Source organism: Orycteropus afer, unplaced genomic scaffold (assembly GCF_000298275.1).
Source record: "Orycteropus afer afer isolate SDZICR_OR568_19922 unplaced genomic scaffold, OryAfe1.0 scaffold00403, whole genome shotgun sequence".
NCBI classification, from domain to species: Eukaryota; Metazoa; Chordata; class Mammalia; order Tubulidentata; family Orycteropodidae; genus Orycteropus; species Orycteropus afer.
Genome location: NW_006921990.1, coordinates 2,146,321 through 2,168,191, shown reverse-complemented (window position 1 = coordinate 2,168,191; position 21,871 = coordinate 2,146,321). Strand labels below are relative to the sequence as shown.

Below are 21,871 nucleotides of genomic sequence, written 5' to 3'. Positions count from 1 at the left end.
GAGAAGCTGGACTATATGAAGAAAAACGTGGCATCAGGATTGGAGGAAGAATCATTAGCAACCTGAGATACGCAGATGATACAACTTTGCCTGCTGAAAGTGAGGATGACTTGAGGCACTTACTGGATGAAGGTTGAAGAATACAGTCTGCAGTATGGATTACATCTCAGTATAAAGACAACCAAAATCCTCACAACTGGACCAATGAGCAGCATTGCAATAAATGGAGAGAAGATTGAGGTTGTCAAAGAATTCACGTAGCTTGGTTCCACAATCGATGCCAATGGAAGCAGCAGTCAGGATATTAGACGACATGTAGCATTGGGAAAGTGAACAGCAAAGGAATTTTTTCAAGTGCTGAGGAGCAAGGTTGTCTCCTTGAGGACTAAGGTGTGTCTGACAGAAGCTATGATATTTCCAATCGCCTCATATGCATGTGAGAGCTAGACAATGAATAAGGAAGACCAAAGTAGAGTTGATGCTTTTGAGTTGTGCTGGCGAAGAATGCTGAAAGTACCATGGACCGTTAAAAGAACTAACAGATCTGTCCTGGAGGAAGTGCACTCGAAATGCTCCTTGGAAGCAAGAATGGCCAGACTTGGTCTCACCTATTTTGGTCATGTTGTCAGAAGGGACCATTCCTTGCAGAAGGAGGTCATGCTTGGTAGGGTGGAGGGTAGACGAAACAGGGGGAGGCCTTCAACGAGATGGATTGACATGGTGGCTGCAATGATGGGCTCAAGTATAGCAGGGATTGTGGAGCTGGTGCGGGATCGGGCAGTGTTTTGTTCTGCTGTGCATGGGGTCGCTATGAGTCGGAAATGACTCGACAGCACCTAACAACAACAACAAAACCTAATGTGGGGAGGACCAAAGAAAGAGGAAAACCAGGAAGGTACATGCTTAAAATATCCTTTCCCATTCCATGACTATATAAAATGGTCCTTAAAATGTTAAGGACTTTTAAGGTCTTATTTTACATATTAGGCCGACTCGACGACAAACAACAACATACTTTGAAATATGATAGGTATAGAGATCTAACTTTAATTTCAGCCAACTAATTAGCCAGCTGTTTCCACTCTGTTGTGGAATATTACCTTTCTGTACTTGTTGAATTGTCATCTTTATTATAGTCAAATTCTCCTAAATATTGGGTTAATTGTTTTAAGTGGAAACATCTTTCTAAAATATATAGTTGAATATGTTATTAAGGCAAATACACAGAACATAGCTGAACTTTCTTTTTGACTCAGGATCACATGTTGTTGTTGCTAGGTGCCTTGGGGTCAATTTCGACTCATCGCAACTTCATGTGACAAAGTAGAACTACCCCCACAGGATTTTGTAGTCGCTAATCTTTACAACAACAACAATCTTTACAGGAAGGGGCTCTGGTGGTGCAGTCCTTAAGGCATTTGACTGCTAACCAGAGGGTTGGAGGTTCAAACTCACCAGCCACCCTGCAGGAGGATAATGAGGCACTCTACTTCTGTAAAAATTTATAGCCTTGGAAACCCTCTATGGGGGTTGCTAAGAGTTGGAATTGACTCAACGACAGTGGGTTTGGTTTTGTTTAATCTTTATGGGTACAGATCACCAGTTCTTTCCTCAACAGAGCCATTGGGTGGGTTCGAACCACCAACCTTTTGGTTAGCAGCTGAGTGCTTAAGAGTTCACCACTAGGGCTCTTTGTACTTATTATATATAGTGAACTACACATGCAGATAAATAAAATATATTGGAGCTTCAATTGACTGATCCTTGGCTATACCTAGGGTTGACCCTAGAATAAATCTTTTTGTTGTTGTTGTTTAATTGTTCTTTTTGTTTTAAAATCTTTTTTTTTTTCACCCATAATAGGGCATTAGAGAAGATAATTCTATAGTGCTCTTACCAGTCATGTCCTGTGGGCCAATGGGGCTCTCTTGTTGGTCTCTATACGTTCTTCTACCTCACATGGTATTTTAGGTTGACTGTTTAAGGGGACCACATTGATGGCTTATTATTTCTGTTTTCTAGTATATTTATACAATGAGTATTTCTGAGTTTTATGTGTACAATGAATGAGTTGAGAGTGTATATTTATCAAGTAGATACTACAGGGGTTTTCACATGTGTAATTATCCAAGATCCATTTTCATATACTCTAAAATGCTTACCTTGCTTCATAAACAACCTGGATTTGATTTTCTAATGTGTAGGGTTTGTGAAAATAGTTTTCTGAAAAGTCTTTTCCTTATTTTGTGCCCTTACAGGTAATATATTGCATACTCTCCTAGTTTCTTTGTTGGAGGTATTTATTGGTGTGGTGCTAGGAGTTGTTTTGGGATATTTTATTCGATATTTTCCAAGTAGAGACCAGGTAAATAGAAAATTAATCTATTTTGTGGAATTATGGTACCTTTGGGAAAGTCCATGGAATATAAAATTTAAATTAAAAAGTCTGTCCCCAAAAGTAGCCTCTAGTCTTTGCTTAAAAGTGATGCTTATGGTTGTGATTCATCCACATCATTGGCTTGATTGAAATCTCTGCTTCCTGATTTGGCAAATAAAGAAGATAAGAAAAAAATGTACTTAACTCAGAATACCCTCTTTCTACTCCACCCCACTCTTTCCTCCCCCAGGTTGCCTATTGAGTGCTAACAATTATTCCTTATCCTTTTCCTCCCAAAACATTTTTCAGGGAGATAGTGCCCATTGACCTCTGCACATTTTCTTAGGTCTTCCCTGTGCTGTTGTTGTGTGCCATCGAGTTGATTCAGACTCATAGTGACCCTGTGGGACAGAGTAGAACTGCCCCATAGGGTTTCCTAGGCTGAAATCTTTATGGGAGCAGATTGCCAGGTCTTTGCATCCACAGAGCTGTTGGTGGCTTCCAAGCTCCGACTTTTTGGTTAGCGGCCAAGTGCTCAACCAATGCACTACAGGGGCTCCTGTAGTCTCCTCTATATTTCTGCATTATGCAGATCACAGCTGACTTAAATCTACTACCACATCCTTTTGACAAAGACATTGTTATACTTAACTCTTTCCTACACTATAAAACTTGTCATTACTCCTGTATTTCTGTAACTTCCATCCTATTGTCCAATTGTTATAGATTAGAGAAATATTCAGAAATTTATTTTTAAAGGTTCATTGAATATTATATTGGAAACTGTAGGTTATATAGGCCTCTTGCCTATTTTTCACTTACAATGAAAGTATTATCACTATTCTACTAAGCATAAGCACCAGAAATGTGGCACAAGGTGAAACCTAATAATTATAAATTTTGTTACTTTGTAGCATGTTTGTTATAGTATTTCATAAGGAAGAAAACCAAAATGTCAGACAGTATTTAATATAACATTCTGAAGCATGGTATAAAGGGTCAAAATTAAACAATCAATGAGGTCAAATCTTCAATATTTAATGTAAATTAACCACTAAATATTTCTCTGATTCTAGAGTAAACTTCCATGGAAGAGAGCATCCCTTATTTTGGTTATATGTATTTCTGCTGTCTTAGGCAGCCAGCGTATTGGTTTACATGGAGTTGGAGGATTGTGTACACTAGTGTTAACTTTTGTTTCAGGGATTTATTGGTCCAGAGAAAAGGTAAATATTTTAACTACACCAATTCATTTTTAAATAACTGCATTTTTTACATCTATATTGCCTATTTAGGAAATCCATGTGTTCTATTTGGAAGATGTTCCAAAATTTCATATGTCCTTGAGGGAAGGCATCAATCGACCCAGAAAGTGCATAAGATGTATAAGAAAAGAACCTAGAAATAACACCACAGTCTGAAGTTGAATTATCTTATCAGCCTTTTTTATTTTCTCAAATTTTTTGTAATATGATTGTATGACTTGTATTAATTACATTCTTTCATGCAGTTTTAATGTATTATTATTATATGGGGAGCTCTGGTGGCATAGTGCCTAAGGCATTTGACTGCTAACCAGAAGGCTGGTAGTTCAAACCCACCAGCCACTCCTTGGAAGAAAGGTTGGGCAATCTACTTCCATAGGGATACTGCCTTGGAAACTCAAGGAGGGGTCGCTATGAGTCAGATGGGACTCGACAGCAATGGGTGTGTGTGTGTGTGTGTGTGTGTGATTATTACATGAAAACATGTTCATAAAAGATTAAAATAATACAGAAGGGCCACATAGAGAGCAAACTGTATAAGACTCTTTTATCCTTCAAATATTAAACCCCTTTCCCAGAAATAATCATTCCACCTAATCAATCCTCTGTTTGTATACATTAGATTTTTCCAATTTTATTTTGTGTGTGTGTGTGTGTGTGTGTGTGTTATCACAAATGGTACTGCTATGGGCAGTTTTGTTCATGTGTCTTTTTAAAAAAAGATAAGCCCAAACTAAAACTTTTTCACACAAATTCCTGGAGATGGGCATCTGATTGAACTCTGGTATAAGTTCAGGAAGGACTGGGAGGACAGTTGGAGTCCTATTAAGTCAGCAGGGACATAAACTATTTCCCTGAGATAATTTTTAAACCTTAAACTAAAAATAACCCCTAAAGTCTTCTTTAAACCAAATAATAGTTTAGCTTAATTGGTAAAATGCAATTATTTTTATTTATCACAATAATATTTTTCTTTCCTGTAGATTAAAGTCCAAAAAATTGTTGCAGCTACATGGAATATTTTTCAACCCCTTCTTTTTGGCTTGGTTGGATCAGAAGTATCTGTTTCATCTCTTCCATCAAATGCTATTGGTAATTAGAGGCATAAAAATTCTAAGATTTGAAAATCCTTAGAAAAACAATGAATATGTTTTGATTACTTACAGTATATCTTCTGAAGGCTACAAGGACCTTCTCCAGCAACTCATGCTGATGTAGTAACATATATTCTCCTCCTTTATCCTCTGTGTTCTTTTGTTACCAAAAGACTGTCCTGACTGTCTTACCTGAGTGATATGGGAAAAAGGAGATGAGATTTCTTTTTCTGCTGAAATATCAGATACCATCAGCACCTTTTGAATACTTTCATTTATATTAAAAACTCCAAGTCTGTTAACCCAGAATTGAATAATTATCATCTATTTTATTTTCATGGAATCTCCACCATCAGATTATCTCAATCATAAGTTTTAGAATTATTTTTTAACTTAGAAAGACACCAGTGCTTTCAAAAACCTAACACCTTAAAGTGCTTTCAAAAGTTTTATAAATAGTATTTCTAGAGTCAAAGAACTTCTTCTTCCCAAATATTTTGTTCCTTATGTTTGTTTTTAATCTGTTGTAGGTATTTGTGTTGCTACCTTGAGTTTGGGATTAATGGTACGAATTTTTGCCACATTTATCTTCACGTGTTTTGCTGGTTTTAGTTTTAAGGAAAAAGTATTTATTGCTTTATCATGGATACCCAAAGCTACAGTACAGGTAAAAATTATTATTATTATTATTCTAATAATTTTAGTTTTGATGACTTTTAAACTTTCCAAATGAAAATGTGGCTCCAATAACAAAATGTGGGCTACTAACCTTACTTTAAAAATATTCCATTGACCATAACTACTAATTAAAATTAATGACATCTTTTAAAATCTTAGTTTTAAAAGCAATTCTTCTGACATTGAAAAGTGTAGTTTAAATGACAAACACCGTTGATCCTCATTATTCATGGATTCTGCATTTGCAAATCACCTACTCTCTACAATTTATTTGTAATACCAAAGCAATTTTCCTGGTGCTTTCACAGTCATCAGTGGACATGTGCAGAGCGGCAAAAAATTTGAGTCATCCGATGCATGCATTCCTAGCTGAGTTCAAATGAGGTGATTAACTGCATCCTTGTTTCAGTGCTCTTATATGGCCAATGTGTACTATTCTCAGTCTATTTAGTGCCACATTTTTTCACATTTTTGTACTTTTTGTTGGTGATTTTGCTCTTTAAAATGGCCCCTGATTGTAGCACTGAAGTGCTGTCTAATGTTCCTAACTAACAAAATAAATGTGTTAGGTAGGTTTCATTAAGGCAGTAATTATAGTGCTGTTGGCTGTGCATTCAATGTTAATCAATCAACAATGTATGATAAGTCTGATATCTTAAGCATACATAAAACAAGTTTATTTATTGATCATTTGACAAAAATGTAACAAAAGGTTCACAGGAACCTAAACCCTGTTTTCCCTAGGAGCACTGGTTCAGTATTCACTAGTCCAGGGTTCAAGGCAACTTTATAGAGCATAACTACCACAAATAACGAGAATCAACTATAGTTACTAAATTTAGGAAAATATTTTCTAACTAAAATATAAAATAAGTATATGTAAAATTGAAATTTTTATGATTTCAAAGTAGAGTCACATTGATTTTTTATAAAAATGTTTTTTCTATACTTGCCACACACTGTACCATATGTACATGCACATATTCTGTTAGGGTTTAAGCATCTCAAAATAGTTGAAGCTTTACTTGAACTCTAGACTTCACCACCTCTGCCATCCTTACCTTCTCTGGGAGTATCACAAAGCTCTACATGATAGACTTTCTGTATATCTCCCAGTCTTATCTACTGATACTTCTCTCCACAAAGATGCCATGCTCTCTTTCTCTTAGGATAGCCTCTTCACATTCTCTTCAGCTCATGAACAACTACTCTCCCTTCAACTCAAATAGGAGTCACAGAGTATTGTTACACATTCACAGATCATCTTCTGTTTTGCTTTCGTCACACCAGAGTTTTTAACTATACAATTATTCATATGATTATTTAGTTAATAACTGAATTGCCCCACAGACCATATGGGAAAGCAGTGTCTGTTTCCCTCATTATTGTTTCCCTAGCACCTAATACAATGCCTGGCACACAGGAGGTACTCAATAAATATGTACCATATGCCTACATGAATGAATGAATGAAAAGTGAAGCCTTATAGTTTTGGCCTCTGATTAATCACATTATCCATTTTTGAAAAACTATTGCTATTATTGTTAGACTGTTTAAACTGTCACTTTAATGTTGTGATTTAGTCATATTCTTTTCTCCATTTTTGTTCCAAAACAGAAACTTGTTCATTTCCATGCCACAAAAGTCTCTACACATCATGGTTAGAAAAGCAGGCTATGTGGTGAGGCTGCCTATGTTTGAGTCCCCCTTTACTAGTCCTGTAGCCTTAGGCATGTTTTTCTTAATCTCCAAGTGCCTCAATTTCCTCATCTTTCCTTTGAGGGCCATGATTGTATATATTTCATAGTCATGTTGTGAGAATTAAATGAGATAATTGATGTTAAATGCTTTTAGCACACTATTTGGCACATGGCGGTGCTCATTTCACAATGTTGTTACTTTATCTTTAAATAATGCAAATAATAACACTAACTTCTATTTTTAATCTCTGCTATATCAAACCCGTTGCCATCATGTTTATTCCAACCCAGGGTAACCTCATATATGTCAAAGCAGAATTCTACTCTGTAAGTTTTTCAATGGCTGGTTTCCTGGAAGTAGATGACCAGACCTTTCTTCTGAGGTACCTCTGACTGGGCTCAAACTGACAACTTTTCCATTAGAAGCTAAGAGCAGTAACCCTTTGCTCCACCCAGGGACTTCAATCTCAGCTACAAGCCCTTTGCCCTTGAGTCAATTCTGCCTCCTAGTGATCCAGTAGTACAGACTAGGACTGTCCCATAACGTTTCCAAATCTTTGCTGAAGCAGACTGCCACATCTCTCTCTTGAGGAGAGGCTGGTGGTTTGAACTGCCACCTTTCAGTTAGCAGCCAAATGCTTTACCCACTGCACCATCAAGGCTTCTTAATCTTCGCTGTAGGGAATAATAAATCTACAAAAAAAAATATCTATCCATTCCTCTATTCTTTCCAATAATTCTTAAAACTGCCAAACTCACTGCAAACGAGTCATTTCCGACTCACTTCAACCCCTCCTTGGGATCTCTACAGTAGATTGTCTAATCTTCCTTCCAAGGAGTGGCTGGTGGGTTTGAACCGCCAGCCTTCTAGTTAGCAGTCAAATGCCATAGGCACCCAGAGCTCAGCACTGCCCGGTCCTGTGCTTCCTCACAGTCATCGCTATGTTTGAGCCACTGTGTCAGTCCACAGCATTGAAGGTCTTCCCTTTTTTTTTGCTAACCTTATATTTTGCCAAATTATGATGTCCTTCTCCAGGGACTGGTCTCTCCTGATAAAATGTCTGAAGTACATGAGATGAAGTATCATCATCCCTGCTTTTAAGGAGCATTCTGGTTTAGTTTTTCCAAGACAGATGTATTTGTTTTTCTGGCAGTCCATGATATATTCAATATTCTTTGCCAACACCGTAATTCAAAGGCATCAATTCTTCTTCAGTCTTCCTTATTCATTGCCCGGCTTTCACATGCATATGAGGCAATTGCAAACTTGTAATTTTCTTTATTACTTAATAATTCTTATAAAGCAAGGAAAAAGAAAAGCAGGTATGAGGAAAGAGACTATGCCCATTTAAGTCTTGCAGTATTGTTCTGCTTTACAAAAGAAACCAAACTCACTGCTATCAAGTAGATCCTGACTCATAGCAACTCCCTCTTGGGTTTCTGAGGCTATCACTATGGAAGTAGATTGCCCAACCTTCCTTCCAAGGAGTGGCTGGTGGGTTTGAACCACCAGCATTCTGGTTAGTAGTCAAATGCCTTAGGCACTATGCCACCAGAGCTCCTAATTTGTCTGTCATATATATATGTGTGTGTGTGTGTGTGTGTGTATGTTTGTATATAAGCATGTAACCATATATATACTATATGTGTAACCTTATGTGTGTGTGTGTATACATACACACACACACAGAGACACACACACATACACTTTTTTTTTTATTGTTGTTTTCACTTTATGTAATCTACCCTTTCTGGTCACTGGAGAAAAAAGAAATTCATATTTTTGTACTTTGCTGAAAATTATCAGGTACTATGGAAATTATTTAGGAGCTCTGGTAGCATAGTGCCTAAGGCACTTGACGGCTAACCAGAAGGCTGGCAGTTCAAACCCACCAGCCACTCCTCGGGAGGAAGATGGGGCAATCTACTTCCGTAGTGATACTGCCTCAGAAACCCAAGGAGGGGTCACTATGAGTCGGGTTCAACTCGACGGCACATAACAATAACAACAACAATATGGAAATTATTAGGAGCTTTGGGGGTGCAGCAGTTAAGGCATTTGGCTGCTAACCAAAAGGTCATTGGTTAGAACTCACCAGCTTACACCATCCGATCTGCAGCCTATACAACTATGAGACCAGAAGAACTAGATGGTGCCTGGCTACCACTGTCATTCACTTGGATGGGGATCTATGTAGGAGATCCTGGATAGAGAGGGAGAACAATGTGGAACAAAACTCAAAATCATTTGGAGGAAAAAAAAAAAAAAGTGGGGACCAGGTTGCTGGTCTGATAGAGCCTTATGGAACCACTGAGACTATGGCCCCTAGCTGCCCTTCAGGTCTGGAATTGAACCCACACCTGTGGTTGCCAGCCAAACAAAATACAGGTATGTGAGTTATACATTTACCTCAAGTAGATACACTCCTTGGAGAGAACAATCATGGGAGAGGGAAGGGCTGCTTATGCACAGGGAGACAGCTCAGGGGGCAGGAGTGTATGGAGGGATGGACACTGGGAAGTGGTAACCATGGGGAGGAAGTGGGAGGGGAGCTGTTGCATTGTGGTAAACTGTGGTCAAAGACGTGAGACAAAGTATATGTGAACTGCTGTATGGAAAGGGAATTTGCTCTGTAAATCTTCACCCAAATCACAATAAAATAAATTAATTAATTAATTGAAAAAAAGAACTCACCAGCTGCTCATCTGATGAAAGATGGGGCAGTCTGCTTCCGTAAAGATTTACAACCTTGGAAACCCAGTGGGGCTTGCTATGAGTCAAAATCAACTCAGTGGCAGTGAGTTTGGTTTGGAGTTATGGAAGTTTTTAAATATATTTGTTTATCAAGGAAAATTTTGCCCATTTGATGCTTAGCCCCAAAGTAAACTTCATCTTAGGAAAATGGACTATTACTGGTTACTGCTATCTGTTGTCTCCTGATTGGCCGGGGTGGAGTGTGGAGGAAGGTGAGAGAAACTTAACTATTACCTGAATATCTACTATGTACCAGCTGTTCTTTGAATTACATTTTTTAAAGAAACAACCAAACCTACTGCTATCAAGTTCATTCTGGCTCGTAGCAACCCTTTAGGGTAGAGTAGAAGTGGGTTGTAGGATTTCCAAGGCTGTAAATCTTTGCAGAAGCAGATTGCCTCATCTTTCTCCCACGGAGCAGCTGGTGGATTTGAGCCACCAACCTTTTGCTTAGCAGCTGAATACCTTGACCATTATACCACTAGATCTCCTTATTCTCATATTTAATCTTCACAAAATATACAGTGAGGGAAGTATTATGTTGTTCATTTTACAAATAATTAGAAGGTCAGAGAACTTGAGTCACTATATAAGATCACCCACCTGGTGACAGCAAAAGCAGCATTCAAACCCAGTTTGCTAGATTCCAAATCTCCTGTGACTTCTACTGTATCATACTGCCTTCCAAGTGGGAAGAACAATAAGAAATAGAGCAACAAATCCTAGAACCCTAAAACGAAAAAAAAAAAAAAAAAGAAAAAACACCAAATTCACTGCCCTCAAGTTGATTCGATTCATAGCCACCCCTTCTTGGGTTTCTGAGGAGGTATCACCACAGAAGTAGATTGCCCAACCTTCCTTCAGAGGAGTGGCTGGTGGGTTTGAACTGCCATCATTCTGGTTAGCAGTCAAATGTCCTAGGCACTTTACCACCAGAGCTCCTGAACTCTTAACTAGACCACCCAAAAAAAGAGACTTAAATGGAGGGAAACTGAGAGGACAAGAGAACAAAATTAGCCCCAAACGTCTGCATGCCGATTTGTCACTGTTCCACTCTTTCTCCAAATATATTTGCTAGATGGAACATGGAATTGATGATGGTCTTTTTTTTTTCTAATAGTATATGCTAGGCTTTGTTTGCTTGCTTTTTGTTTGTTTTAACAGAATCATTTACTTTAATTATATGTTAACTCAACATTTTTCTCTATGCCCCATCTTTTTCCCTTAATGCAGGCTGTATTGGGTCCTCTGGCTCTAGAATCAGCAAGAATCAGTGCGCACCATTTGGAAGAATATGCACAGAGTGTGATGACAGTAGCATTTTTAGCCATTTTGATCACAGCTCCAAATGGAGCTCTACTTATTGGCATACTGGGGCCCAAAATGCTTGCACGTTGTGATCCAAAACACTATAAAAAGTCTGTTGATACAGTATTAGTACATCATTAAAAAAATTTATTTGCCACCACCTGCCTGGCTTTTTATTTATTTATTTTTTAAATTGTGCTTTAGGTGAAAATTTAGAGAGCAAATATGTTTCCTATTCATACTTTATACATGAAATGTTCCATGGCATTGGTTACATTCCACTCGACATTATCAACCCTCTCCTTATTTGCACCCTGGGTTCCCCATTCTCTTTCCTCCCAGTCTTCTACTCCTTCCTGCCTTCTTATGTTTGCTTTTGGGCAAGCATTGTCCTATTGATCTAATATAATTGATTATTCTAAGGAACAGTTCCTCTCAGGCATTTTTGTTTATTTTATGGGCCTATTGTTTGGCTGAAAGGTACTTTCCAGAAATGATTTCATTTCCAGATAAGTATCAAAGGGCCATCAACTCAGGAGTTTCTCTGGTTTTTGTCAGACCAGAATGGTGGTCTTTTTTGTGAATTTGTTTGTTTTTTTGTTCTAGATTTTTCTCCCACCCTGTCCAGGACTCTCTGTTGTGATCCCATCAGAGCAGTCAATACCTGGCTATTTTAATAAATTATCTTACATGAGATAAAAATAAAAATTACAAACATGTGGAGATTACACATTGAACCCAGTATTTAGTTGATATGTGATCTCCTTACACAGCTTACTTTTGATTTTTTATTCTGAAGTTAATAAAACACAATTAAATTGAAATGACTTCTTAGCATTTCAGATTTCAAGAGCAAAGTAAATCTGTAAATACTCTATAATAGTTTGAAATAATCCATAAGGCTGAATTTAATATCATAATACAAATTAAGCATAATGAAAAACCTGATGATAAAATGAGTCCAATAAAAATTTTAAACATTCTAAATATTGAAATTATTAAGGTATTTATAAGTCTCCAAATGTAAGGAGTGGAATTCTCCATCATAGCATTTCAGTTAAAAGATCACCAGAAAAAGATAAAAATAAACAACAGGAATAAAACACCTACTATGAGAAGCGAGAATGGACAGACATCATCTCATGTACTTTGGTCATATGGTCAGAAGACCAGCTCCTGAAGAAGGATATCATGCTTGGTAAAGTGGAGGGTCAGCAAAGAAGGGGAAACCCATCCACAAGATGGACTGACACAGTGACTTTAGTGATGGGCTCAAGCACACAAGGATTGTGAGGATGGTGCAGGACCAGCTATTGTTTCATTCTGTTGTACGTAGGGTCATTAAGAGTCAGAGCTGACTCCATGGTACCTAACAACAACACCATAAATTAAATAGGTCAACTGAATAGAATTTAAATTCTGGTTTTAGTGACAACCTGAATAAATAATATGTTGAGTGAAAGTTAAGTTATTTTGCAATACCCTTAAGAGTTGAAGAATTGGTGATATATTTTTTTTTGCCCCTTAATCTATCTTTTACCATTTACTATCTGGTATTTTTCTGTATTTTGTCAACTGGACCTATATGGTTATCCCAATTATATTTCCTATAGAAAAGACAGGATAATTTTGAAATCCTTTCTCTCTAATATCCAATTTTCAGCATAAGGATTTGGTGCATTAGAAGGACAGTGGTGCCAAATGAGATTCTGTTTCCTTGTTGTTTGTTAGTTTCTACAGTGAATGATTTCTTTTTCTCTTGATTTGCTTTCTTTTTTGAATATGTATTATTTCTTTTTAATAAATTGTTTTTAAATTCGTATCATGTTCTTATTTTTTCTGGACACATGCTCAGGAAGTTCAGTTTTTTGGGTTTTTTATTATTTATTTATTTATTTTAATATATATATATGAAGGAAGATGGGGCAATCTACTTCCATAGTGATACTGCCTCAGAAACCCAAGGAGAGGTTGCTATGAGTCGGGTCCGACTCAATGGCACATAACAACAACAACAGCAACAATATATATATATATTGCATAGCATATGATTCACCCATTAAAAGTGTAAGGCTCAAAAGTTTCTAGTATAGTCATAGAGTGCAGCCACCACCACAATCAATTTTAAAACATTTTTAATCATTCTAAAAAGAAACACCATATGTATTAACAGCCACTCCCTATTTTCACTCATCCTCTCCAACACCTGGAAACCACTAATCTCTTTTTTGTCTCTATAGATTTGTCTGTTCTGGAATATCATAATTTTGGAATCATATAATACATGATCTGTTGTGACTGACTTTTTTCATGTAGTATGTTGTTTTCAAAGTTCATCCATGTTGTAGCATGTATCATGTTTCATTCCTTTTTTTTTGTGGTCTAATTCCTTTTGTTTTAATGGTTGGATAGCCTTTTTTAACAGTTATTCTTATTTGTTGTAAGTGATATTTCTCTATAACAGTAGCTGTAAAAAGTTTCATTTTTAAAAAATTATTAATTTCTGTTAAAATAGACATAAAGGTGAAAAACAGCATAAGGGACAAAGAAGGACACTATATGATGCTAAAATGGTCAATTCATCAAGAAGACTTTACCATAATAAATAGACGCACCCAATGAAAGAGTGCCAAAATGTATAAAGCAAATATTAATGGAATTGAAAGGAAAAAAAGACAAGTCTACAACAGTAGTAGGAGACTTTAACACATCACTTTCAAGGAGGGACAGAGCAACTAGAAAAAAAACTCAACAAAGCTACAGAAAAACTCAGCAACACAATGAACCAACTTGACCTCATAGACAAATACAGAGCAGTCCACCCAACAAAAGCACAATACACATTCTTCTCCATGGATCATTCTCCAGAATAGAGCATATGTCAGGACACAAAACAAGCCTCAATAAATTCAAAAACATGAAATACTACCAAGCATCTTCTCGGGTCACAATGCTATAAAATTAGAAATCAATAATAGGAAGATAAAGGAAAAAATACCAAATATGTGGAAACTGAATAACACACTGCTGAAAAACTACTGGGAAACAGAAGAAATAAACTGCAAAATAAAAAAATTCCTAGAAACAAATGAGAATGCAGATACAACTTAACAAAAGCTTTGGGACAGAGCAAAAGGACTACTCAGAGGTCATTTTATAACAAACTTGTTGAGGGCCTTCCCCTTTTTCACTGACCCTCCACTTTACCAAGCATGATATCTGTTTTGATTACCTAGTGCCACTCTGACATGAATATACCACAAATAGGATGGCTTGAACAAACAGGAGTTTATTCTCTTACAGTTTGGGAGGCTAGAAGTCCAAGTTTGAAGTACCAGGCTCTAGAGACTGGGTGAAAGCCCCTTAAACTTGGGCTTCAGCTCTGCCTCCTGCTCCCGGCCCACTGGAGCTAGAGGCTTTTCTTCACTCAGACAGCTTCTGGCTGCTGAGACTGACAAACACAAGGTTGACAAGTAAAAAGGCACAGTCCCAATGTTACCAAACTACATGGCAGGCCATTAATTCAAGTCCACTGAAAGTCCCAAGGTCAGCAGAGCATGGCAGGCTGCTGAAAAACACAACTACATGCAGGGTTCAAGCGTGCCATAAGCTGGAGACCATTCCCAAAGCTGTTTCTTATATACAGGAAGCAGAACACATACCCAAAGCAGCTACTCAGTTACTCCAATAGATTTCACCATGGAGTTAATTACCACTGTCACCACGGGGACTAACTACATTCAGCTTCCCAGCCACTCAACCAGGCCCAACCAAGTTGACACACAAACTTAACTACCACAATATCCCTCTCCAGGGAATGGTGTCTTCTGGCAACATGATCAAAGTAAGTGAGACAAAGTCTAGCTATTCTCACTTCTAAGGAGCATTCCAGCTGCAGTTGTTCCAAGATAGATTTGTTCTTTCTTTTGGCAGTCCATGGTATTTTCAGTATTCTTTGCCAACACCATAATTCAAAGGCATCAACTCTTCTTTGGTCTTCTTTATTCATTGGTCAGGTTTCACATGCATATGAGGCAATTGAAAATACCATGGCTTGGGTCAGGTGCACCTTAGTCCTCAAAGTAACATCTTTGCTCTTCATACTTTAAAGAGATATTTTGAGCAGGTTTTCCCAGTGCAATAAATGTCTGATTTCTTGACTGCTGCTTCCATTGGTGTTGATTGTAAAATCAAGCAATATGAAGTCTTTGACAACTTCAATCTTTTCTCCATTTATCATGATGCTTCTTATGGTCCAGTTGTGAGGATTTATTTTATTTTATTATGTTGAGGTGTATAATCCATAATGCAGACTGTACTCTAATCTTCATCAGTAAGTGCTTCAAGTCATCTTCACTGTCAGCAAGTAAGTTTGTATCATCTGTGTATCACAGATTGTTAATGAGTCTTCCTCCAATCCTGATGGCATGTTCTTCATATAGTCATTGTAGGAATATGGACATTATCCTATTATTGACAGCACTGTCCTTCAGGATAGATCTTGAAGCACTCTTTGTAATGATGAATGTGATGCCTTCCTCTTCAATTTGTCATTCCCAGCATAGCAGACCATGATTGTCTAATACAAAATGGACAAAACCAGTCCACTTCAGCTCACTCTTGCCTAGGAGATCAATTTTTATGCATTCCATTTCATTTTTGACAACTTCCAATTTTCATACAATCATACTTCACACCTTCCACGTTCCAATTGTTAATGGATGTTTGCAGCTGTTTCTTCCCATTTTCAGCTGTGCCCCATCAGCAAAACGAGGTTCCAAAATCTACTCCATCTATGTCATTAAGGTCGACTCTACATTGAGGAGACAGCTTTTTTCCAGTCATATTTTGAGAGCTTCCAACCTGAGGGTCTCATCTTCTGGCACTGTGTCAGACAATGTTTCAATGTTTCATAAAGTTTTCCAGTAATATATCAGACAGTATTTCACTGTTAATCATAAAGTTTTCACTGGCCAATTTTTCAGAAGTGGCTAGCCCCACCCTTCTTCCCAGTCTTAGGTGGAAACTCCACAGAAACCTGTCCACTATGGCTGTCCCTGCAGGTATTTGAAATATTGATGGTATAGCCTCCAGCCTCACAGTAGTATGACAAACTGACAGATGAGAGGTGGATTCACATATATAATAGAGCACATAGGGGCACAGTTATGGAAACTTCTTAGACATATCCAAACACATCATGGTTCTGAGTTACTGGGCTTGAAGGCTAAGGACCATAGTCTTGAAGAATATGTAGGTCAATTGACCATAGTCTTGAAGAATATGTAGGTCAATTGGTATAACATAGTTCACAAAGATAATGTTCTACAGCCTAATTTGTAGAGATCTTAAAAGCTTGCTAACTGCCATCTGATATACAACTATTGGTCTCTTCCCATCTGGAGTAACACAATGCAGGGATAGCAATCAATGTTATGGTACAATTTGTGTATCAGTTTGTTGAGTGAAAAACTAATTTGCTTACATCACAATCAAATGTTCAAATAAATGAAAATTAAAATCATGAGTTCAAACTTACAGTGTTCCAACAATCTAGAATAAAAACAGCTATTTTTTAGTATTATCAAAAATTTTAAGAATAACTTTCACAGTGCTGTTTGTTTACATTTAGTTAAAATTCCCACAGTGCTGATAAATGAAAAACAGTTGTATGCAAACATTATAATGGGATGAATATATTATGTGATAAATGCTTATTTCTAAATGTTTGTTCCTAACTTATCATTTCTTTATTGTTGTTGTTGTTAAGTGCCGTCGAGTTGGACCTGACTCATAGCGACCCCTCCTTGGGTTTCCGAGGCAGTATCACTACAGAAGGAGCTCTGGTAGCATAGTGCCTAAGGCACTTGACTGCTAACCAGAAGGCTGGTGGTTCAAACCCACCAGCCACTCCTCGGAAGGAAGGTTGGGCAATCCTACTTCTGTAGTGATACTGCCTCAGAAACCCAAGGAGGGGTCGTCATGAGTCGGGCCGACTCAATGGCATATAACAACAACAACAAATCACTACAGAAGTAGATTGCCCCATCTTCCTTCTGAGTAGTGGCTGGTGGGTTTGAACCGCCAGCCTTCTGGTTAGCAGTCAAGTGCCTTAGGCACTATGCTACCAGAACTCCCCATTTCTTTATTAGGTGCCATCAAATTGATTCCTACTCATAGTAACCCCATATACAACAGAATGAAACACTGCCTGGCTCTGCACCATACTGTTTGAGCTCATTGTTTGAGCCCATTTATTCAGCCACTGAGTCATTCCATCTCCTTATACTGACCCTATACTTTACCAAGCATGGTGCCCTACTTCAGGGACTGATGTCTCCTGATAACATGTCAAAGTACATGAGACAAAGTCTCGCCATCTTCACTTTTAAGGAGCATTCAGGCTGTACTTCTTCCAAAACAAATGTTCATTCTTCTGGCATTCCTTGGTATATTCAATATTCTTCACCAACACTATAATTCAAATGCATCAATTCTTCTTCAGTCTTCCTTCTCATTGTTCAGCTTTTGCATGCATATAAGGCAATTGAAAATACCATGGCTTGAGTCCGGTGCACCTTAATCCTCAAAGTGACATCTTTCCTTTTCAGTACATTGAGAGGTCTTTTGCAGCAGATTTGTCCAATGCAATATATCATTTTATTTTTTCCAGTGCTGCTTCCGTGGGTATTGACTATGGATCCAAGTAAAATGAAATTCTGACAACTTCAATATTTTCTCCATTTATCATGATGTTGCTTTTTGGTCTAGTTGTGAGGATTTTTTTTTTTTTTTCTTTTTATTGAGATATAGTCCATACTAAAGACAGTTTTGTTCTGGAATTCCTGTTCTTGCAATGTTATCCATAATTTATTATGATCCACATAGTCTAATGCCTTTGGATAGTGAATAAAACACAAGTAAACATCTTTTGGTATTCTCTGCTTTCAACTAAGATCCATCTGACATCAGCCCTGATTTCCCTCATTCTGCATCCTCTTCTGAACCTGGCTTGAATTTCTGATAGTCCCCTGTCAGTGCACAGCTGCAACTGTTTTTGAATTATTTTCAGCAAAATTTTACTTGTGTGTGATATTAATTTTTTTAACATAATTTCTGCATTCTATTCAATTATCTTGCTTTGGAATGGGCACAAATATGGCTCTCTTTCAGTTGGTTGGCCACGTACCCATCTTCCAAATTTCTTGGTATAGATGAATAACTGCTTCCAGAATTGCATCCATTTGTTGGCGACAATCCAACTGGTATTCTATCAATTCCTGGAGCCACAAATTGTCATGTTGTTGTTGTTGTTGTTATGTGCCGTCGAGTCGGACTCGACTCATAGCGACCCCTCCTTGGGTTTCCAAGGCATTGTCATAGTGATTATAAAAATTATTTTTATAAAACCACGAAAAATATTGAATTTTTATTGATATTTCTTATTCCTATTTAGTGTTATAGATTTTTATTTAATTTTGATAATATATTTTTATCTTTTTCCTACACTAAAAAACCATGGTTTCTAATAATATTAACAAAATACTTATTAGATTTATCATATTAAAAATACTTTCTAAACAATCCTGCCACTATTGTTACATAATAAAGCTGCTGAATTAGTTTTAAGACATTCTGTAGTCCCTTTGTCTTTAGAATAATTTCATGAAAGGTATTTTGGATTGAATTGTGCCTGTCTCAAAAGACACACTGAAGCCCTAATCCCATCACTGGTGAACATGACCTTGTTTGGGGAAATAAGGTTTTTCTTTGCAGATGTTATCAGTTAAATTAGTGAAGTTATACCAGAGTAGGCCCTAATCCTAAACGCTTCTGAGTGGTGTCTTATAAAAAAGAGAGTCACAAGTGGGAGATACCATGTGAAGCTCCACCTCAAAGTTAAGAAACTTCAAGGATTGTCAGCAACCACCAGAAACTAAGAAGAAGGCATGGAACAATTCCTGTCTCAAAGCTCCTGGAAAGAATTTACATAGTTGAGGCCCTGGTTTGGATTTCTAGCCTCCATAACAATGAGAAAATAAATCTCTTTAATTTAAAGACGTCCACTTTGTGGTATTATCTTATTACAACTAAAGCAGAGTTTGGGACTGAGAAGTGGGGTGCTTCTCTAACAAATACCTAAAAATTGGAAGTGGCTTTGGAATTGAGTAATGAGCAGAAGCTGGGAATTATTGAGATGCTTGATAGTAAAAGCCTATATTGTCCTGAAGAGACTGTTGGTGGAATTACAGGCTTAATAGGTGAGGACTCAGAAAGAAATGAGGAGACCTATAGAGAAAGCTTCTATTGCCATGAATTATTGCTGGAATGTGGACATTAAGTGTGCTTCTTGTGAGGTCTTAAAGGGAAATAAACATGTTATTGTGCACTAGAGGAAAAGAGAGACTTGTGATAAAACGGCAAATAACTTGTCTGAATTATGTTTGAAAGTTTGTGGAAATTAGAGCTTACAAGTGATGAACTTCAATATTGAGGAGAGTTCTAAGCAGTCTGGTTTCTCCTTGCTGGTTATAGAAAAATTTGGGAGGAAAGACATAAATTGAGGATTGTACTGTTAAGCAAAAAATAAGCCTGAACTTTTCTGAAACTTTGGAAAATTCTGTTGTAAAAATTTTTTAAAAATGTACTCTGGAGAGGACACTAAGCATATGGCTGAACAATCATTTGCTAAAAAGATTAGACAAATGACCTATGGATCCATAGATCATTTTGTTATTACAAAACATAGTCAACCATCTCAGCAGAAACACTCCCAGTTTAGAATGAAGGGATCAAAGATGGGATGAAATGAAGGAAAGCTGTCTGATTCTTAGAATTCTGCAGGCGGGAAATAGGACAATAGAGCAATTTGGTTGCAAACATTTGTTGTCCAACAAGAAAAGGAAAGGATGATCTAAGGAACAATTCACAGAGCAGCAGGGCTGCCAATACCAGCACAGATGATAGGGCTATTGCTTCATCAGTTTGAGATAGTGGGGGTAACATGTAGATTTCAAAGGATGGGTCCACCATTTCCTTGGTTATAGAGGGTGAGACCACCACCTTAGTTCTCAGAGGGCCAAGAGAACAGAGCCACTGCCCAACTATAAAGGTGTGAGTTTAATGACCTTCTGGACCAGGAGAATGCATCATCCAGGGCCAATGCAGCAGACCGAAGGCCCAAAATCTGCACCAATCTTTTTTCTCCTTCTAGGATGCCAATAAAATAAGCGTTAGACCTTTTGATATTATCCCACAGGTCCCTGAGATTCTGTTCACCTTTTCTTTCTTCTCTGTATTCTATAGCTTGGATAATTTCTATTGGTTTAGCTTCAGATTCACTGCACCTTTCCTCTTTCATCTCCATTCTGCTTACTGAGACCATCCATGAATTTTTTATTTCAGATACTGTAATTTTCAGTTCTACATTTTCCATTTGATTTTTAACCAACAATTTCTAGCTCTCTGCTCAGAACTTCTATCTTTCCATTACTTTAAAGGTGTTCATCATCACTTCATGGGGCATGGTTATAATAGCTGTTTTAAGGACTTTGCCTGATAATTCCAAATATCTCCGTCATCTCAAAGTTGGTATTTCTTTCTTTCTTTCTTTCTTTTTATTGTGATTTGGGGAAAAAATTACAGAGCAAATTCACTTTCCATACAGCAGTTCACATAAACTTTGTCTCATTACATTGACCACAATTTAGCACAATGCAACAGCTCCCCTCCTACTTCCTCCACATAGTTACCTCTTCCTTGTGTCCATCCCTCCATGCACTCCTGCCCCCTGAACTGTCTCCCTGTGCATAAGCAGCCCTTCTTCCTCCCATAATTTTTCTCTCCAAGGAATGTATCTACCTCAGGTAAATGTTCAACTCATATGCCTGTCTATTGTTTGGCTGGAAACCACAGGTGTGGGTTCAGACTTGAAGGACAGCTAGGGGCCATAGTCTCAGTGGTTGCACCAGGCTCTATTGGATCAGCAAAACTGGTCCCCCACTCTTTTTTTTTTTTTTCCTCCAAATGATTTTGAGCTTTGTTCCACATTGTTCTCCCTCTCTATCCAGGATCTCCTACATAGATCCCCTTCCAAGTGGTTGACAGTAGTAGCCAGGCACTATCTAGTTCTTTTGGTCTCATAGTCATATAGGCTGCAGATTGGATGGTGTACCAGTCACTAGGACTAATTGTTTCCATGAATGTTTAGTTTTCCTCATTCTTCTTTGCTCTGGACGAGAACAGACCCATCGTTGCATCTAGATGACAGCTTGCAAGCTTTTAAGATCCCACTCACTACTCACCAAAGTAGGAGGTGGAACAATGTTTTGTGTAGTATGTTATGTCAACTGAGTTTGATGTCCTCTGTGACTATGTCCCGAGCCCACAGGTTCAACTACTCAGTCCCTCTGGGTAGCTGGCTGTGACCAAGCAGTGACTACAACTTTGCCCTTTGTCAGCTCTACTATATACCTGGGAATTCAGATCATACACATAAAATATAGGACCATTGTCTGCCAACCCTATCTTGGGTACACTCTCCACTTCATAGACATATCTACCAGTTTAGCCTGTTCACCCATCTATCCAAAGCAAATTTGACTATGCAAAGGCATTTGATTGTGTGGATCATGACAAATTATGGATAACATTGAGAAGAATGGGAATTCCCGAGCACTTGATTGTACTCATAA

General features: G+C 37.7%; 1 protein-coding gene across 1 annotated transcript in view; it reads left to right on the top strand.

The window, feature by feature from the left end:
• The window catches only part of SLC9B1 (solute carrier family 9 member B1), a 145,777-nt gene extending 134,459 nt beyond the window's left edge, over positions 1–11,318 (top strand). Inside the window, exons 7-11 of the mRNA XM_007953654.1 lie at positions 2,259–2,365; positions 3,454–3,603; positions 4,626–4,734; positions 5,267–5,403; positions 11,103–11,318. Of these exons, the coding sequence (XP_007951845.1) occupies positions 2,259–2,365; positions 3,454–3,603; positions 4,626–4,734; positions 5,267–5,403; positions 11,103–11,318 (719 nt within the window). The remainder of the gene's footprint in view (positions 1–2,258; positions 2,366–3,453; positions 3,604–4,625; positions 4,735–5,266; positions 5,404–11,102) is intronic.
• Positions 11,319–21,871: the final 10,553 nt, after the last annotated feature.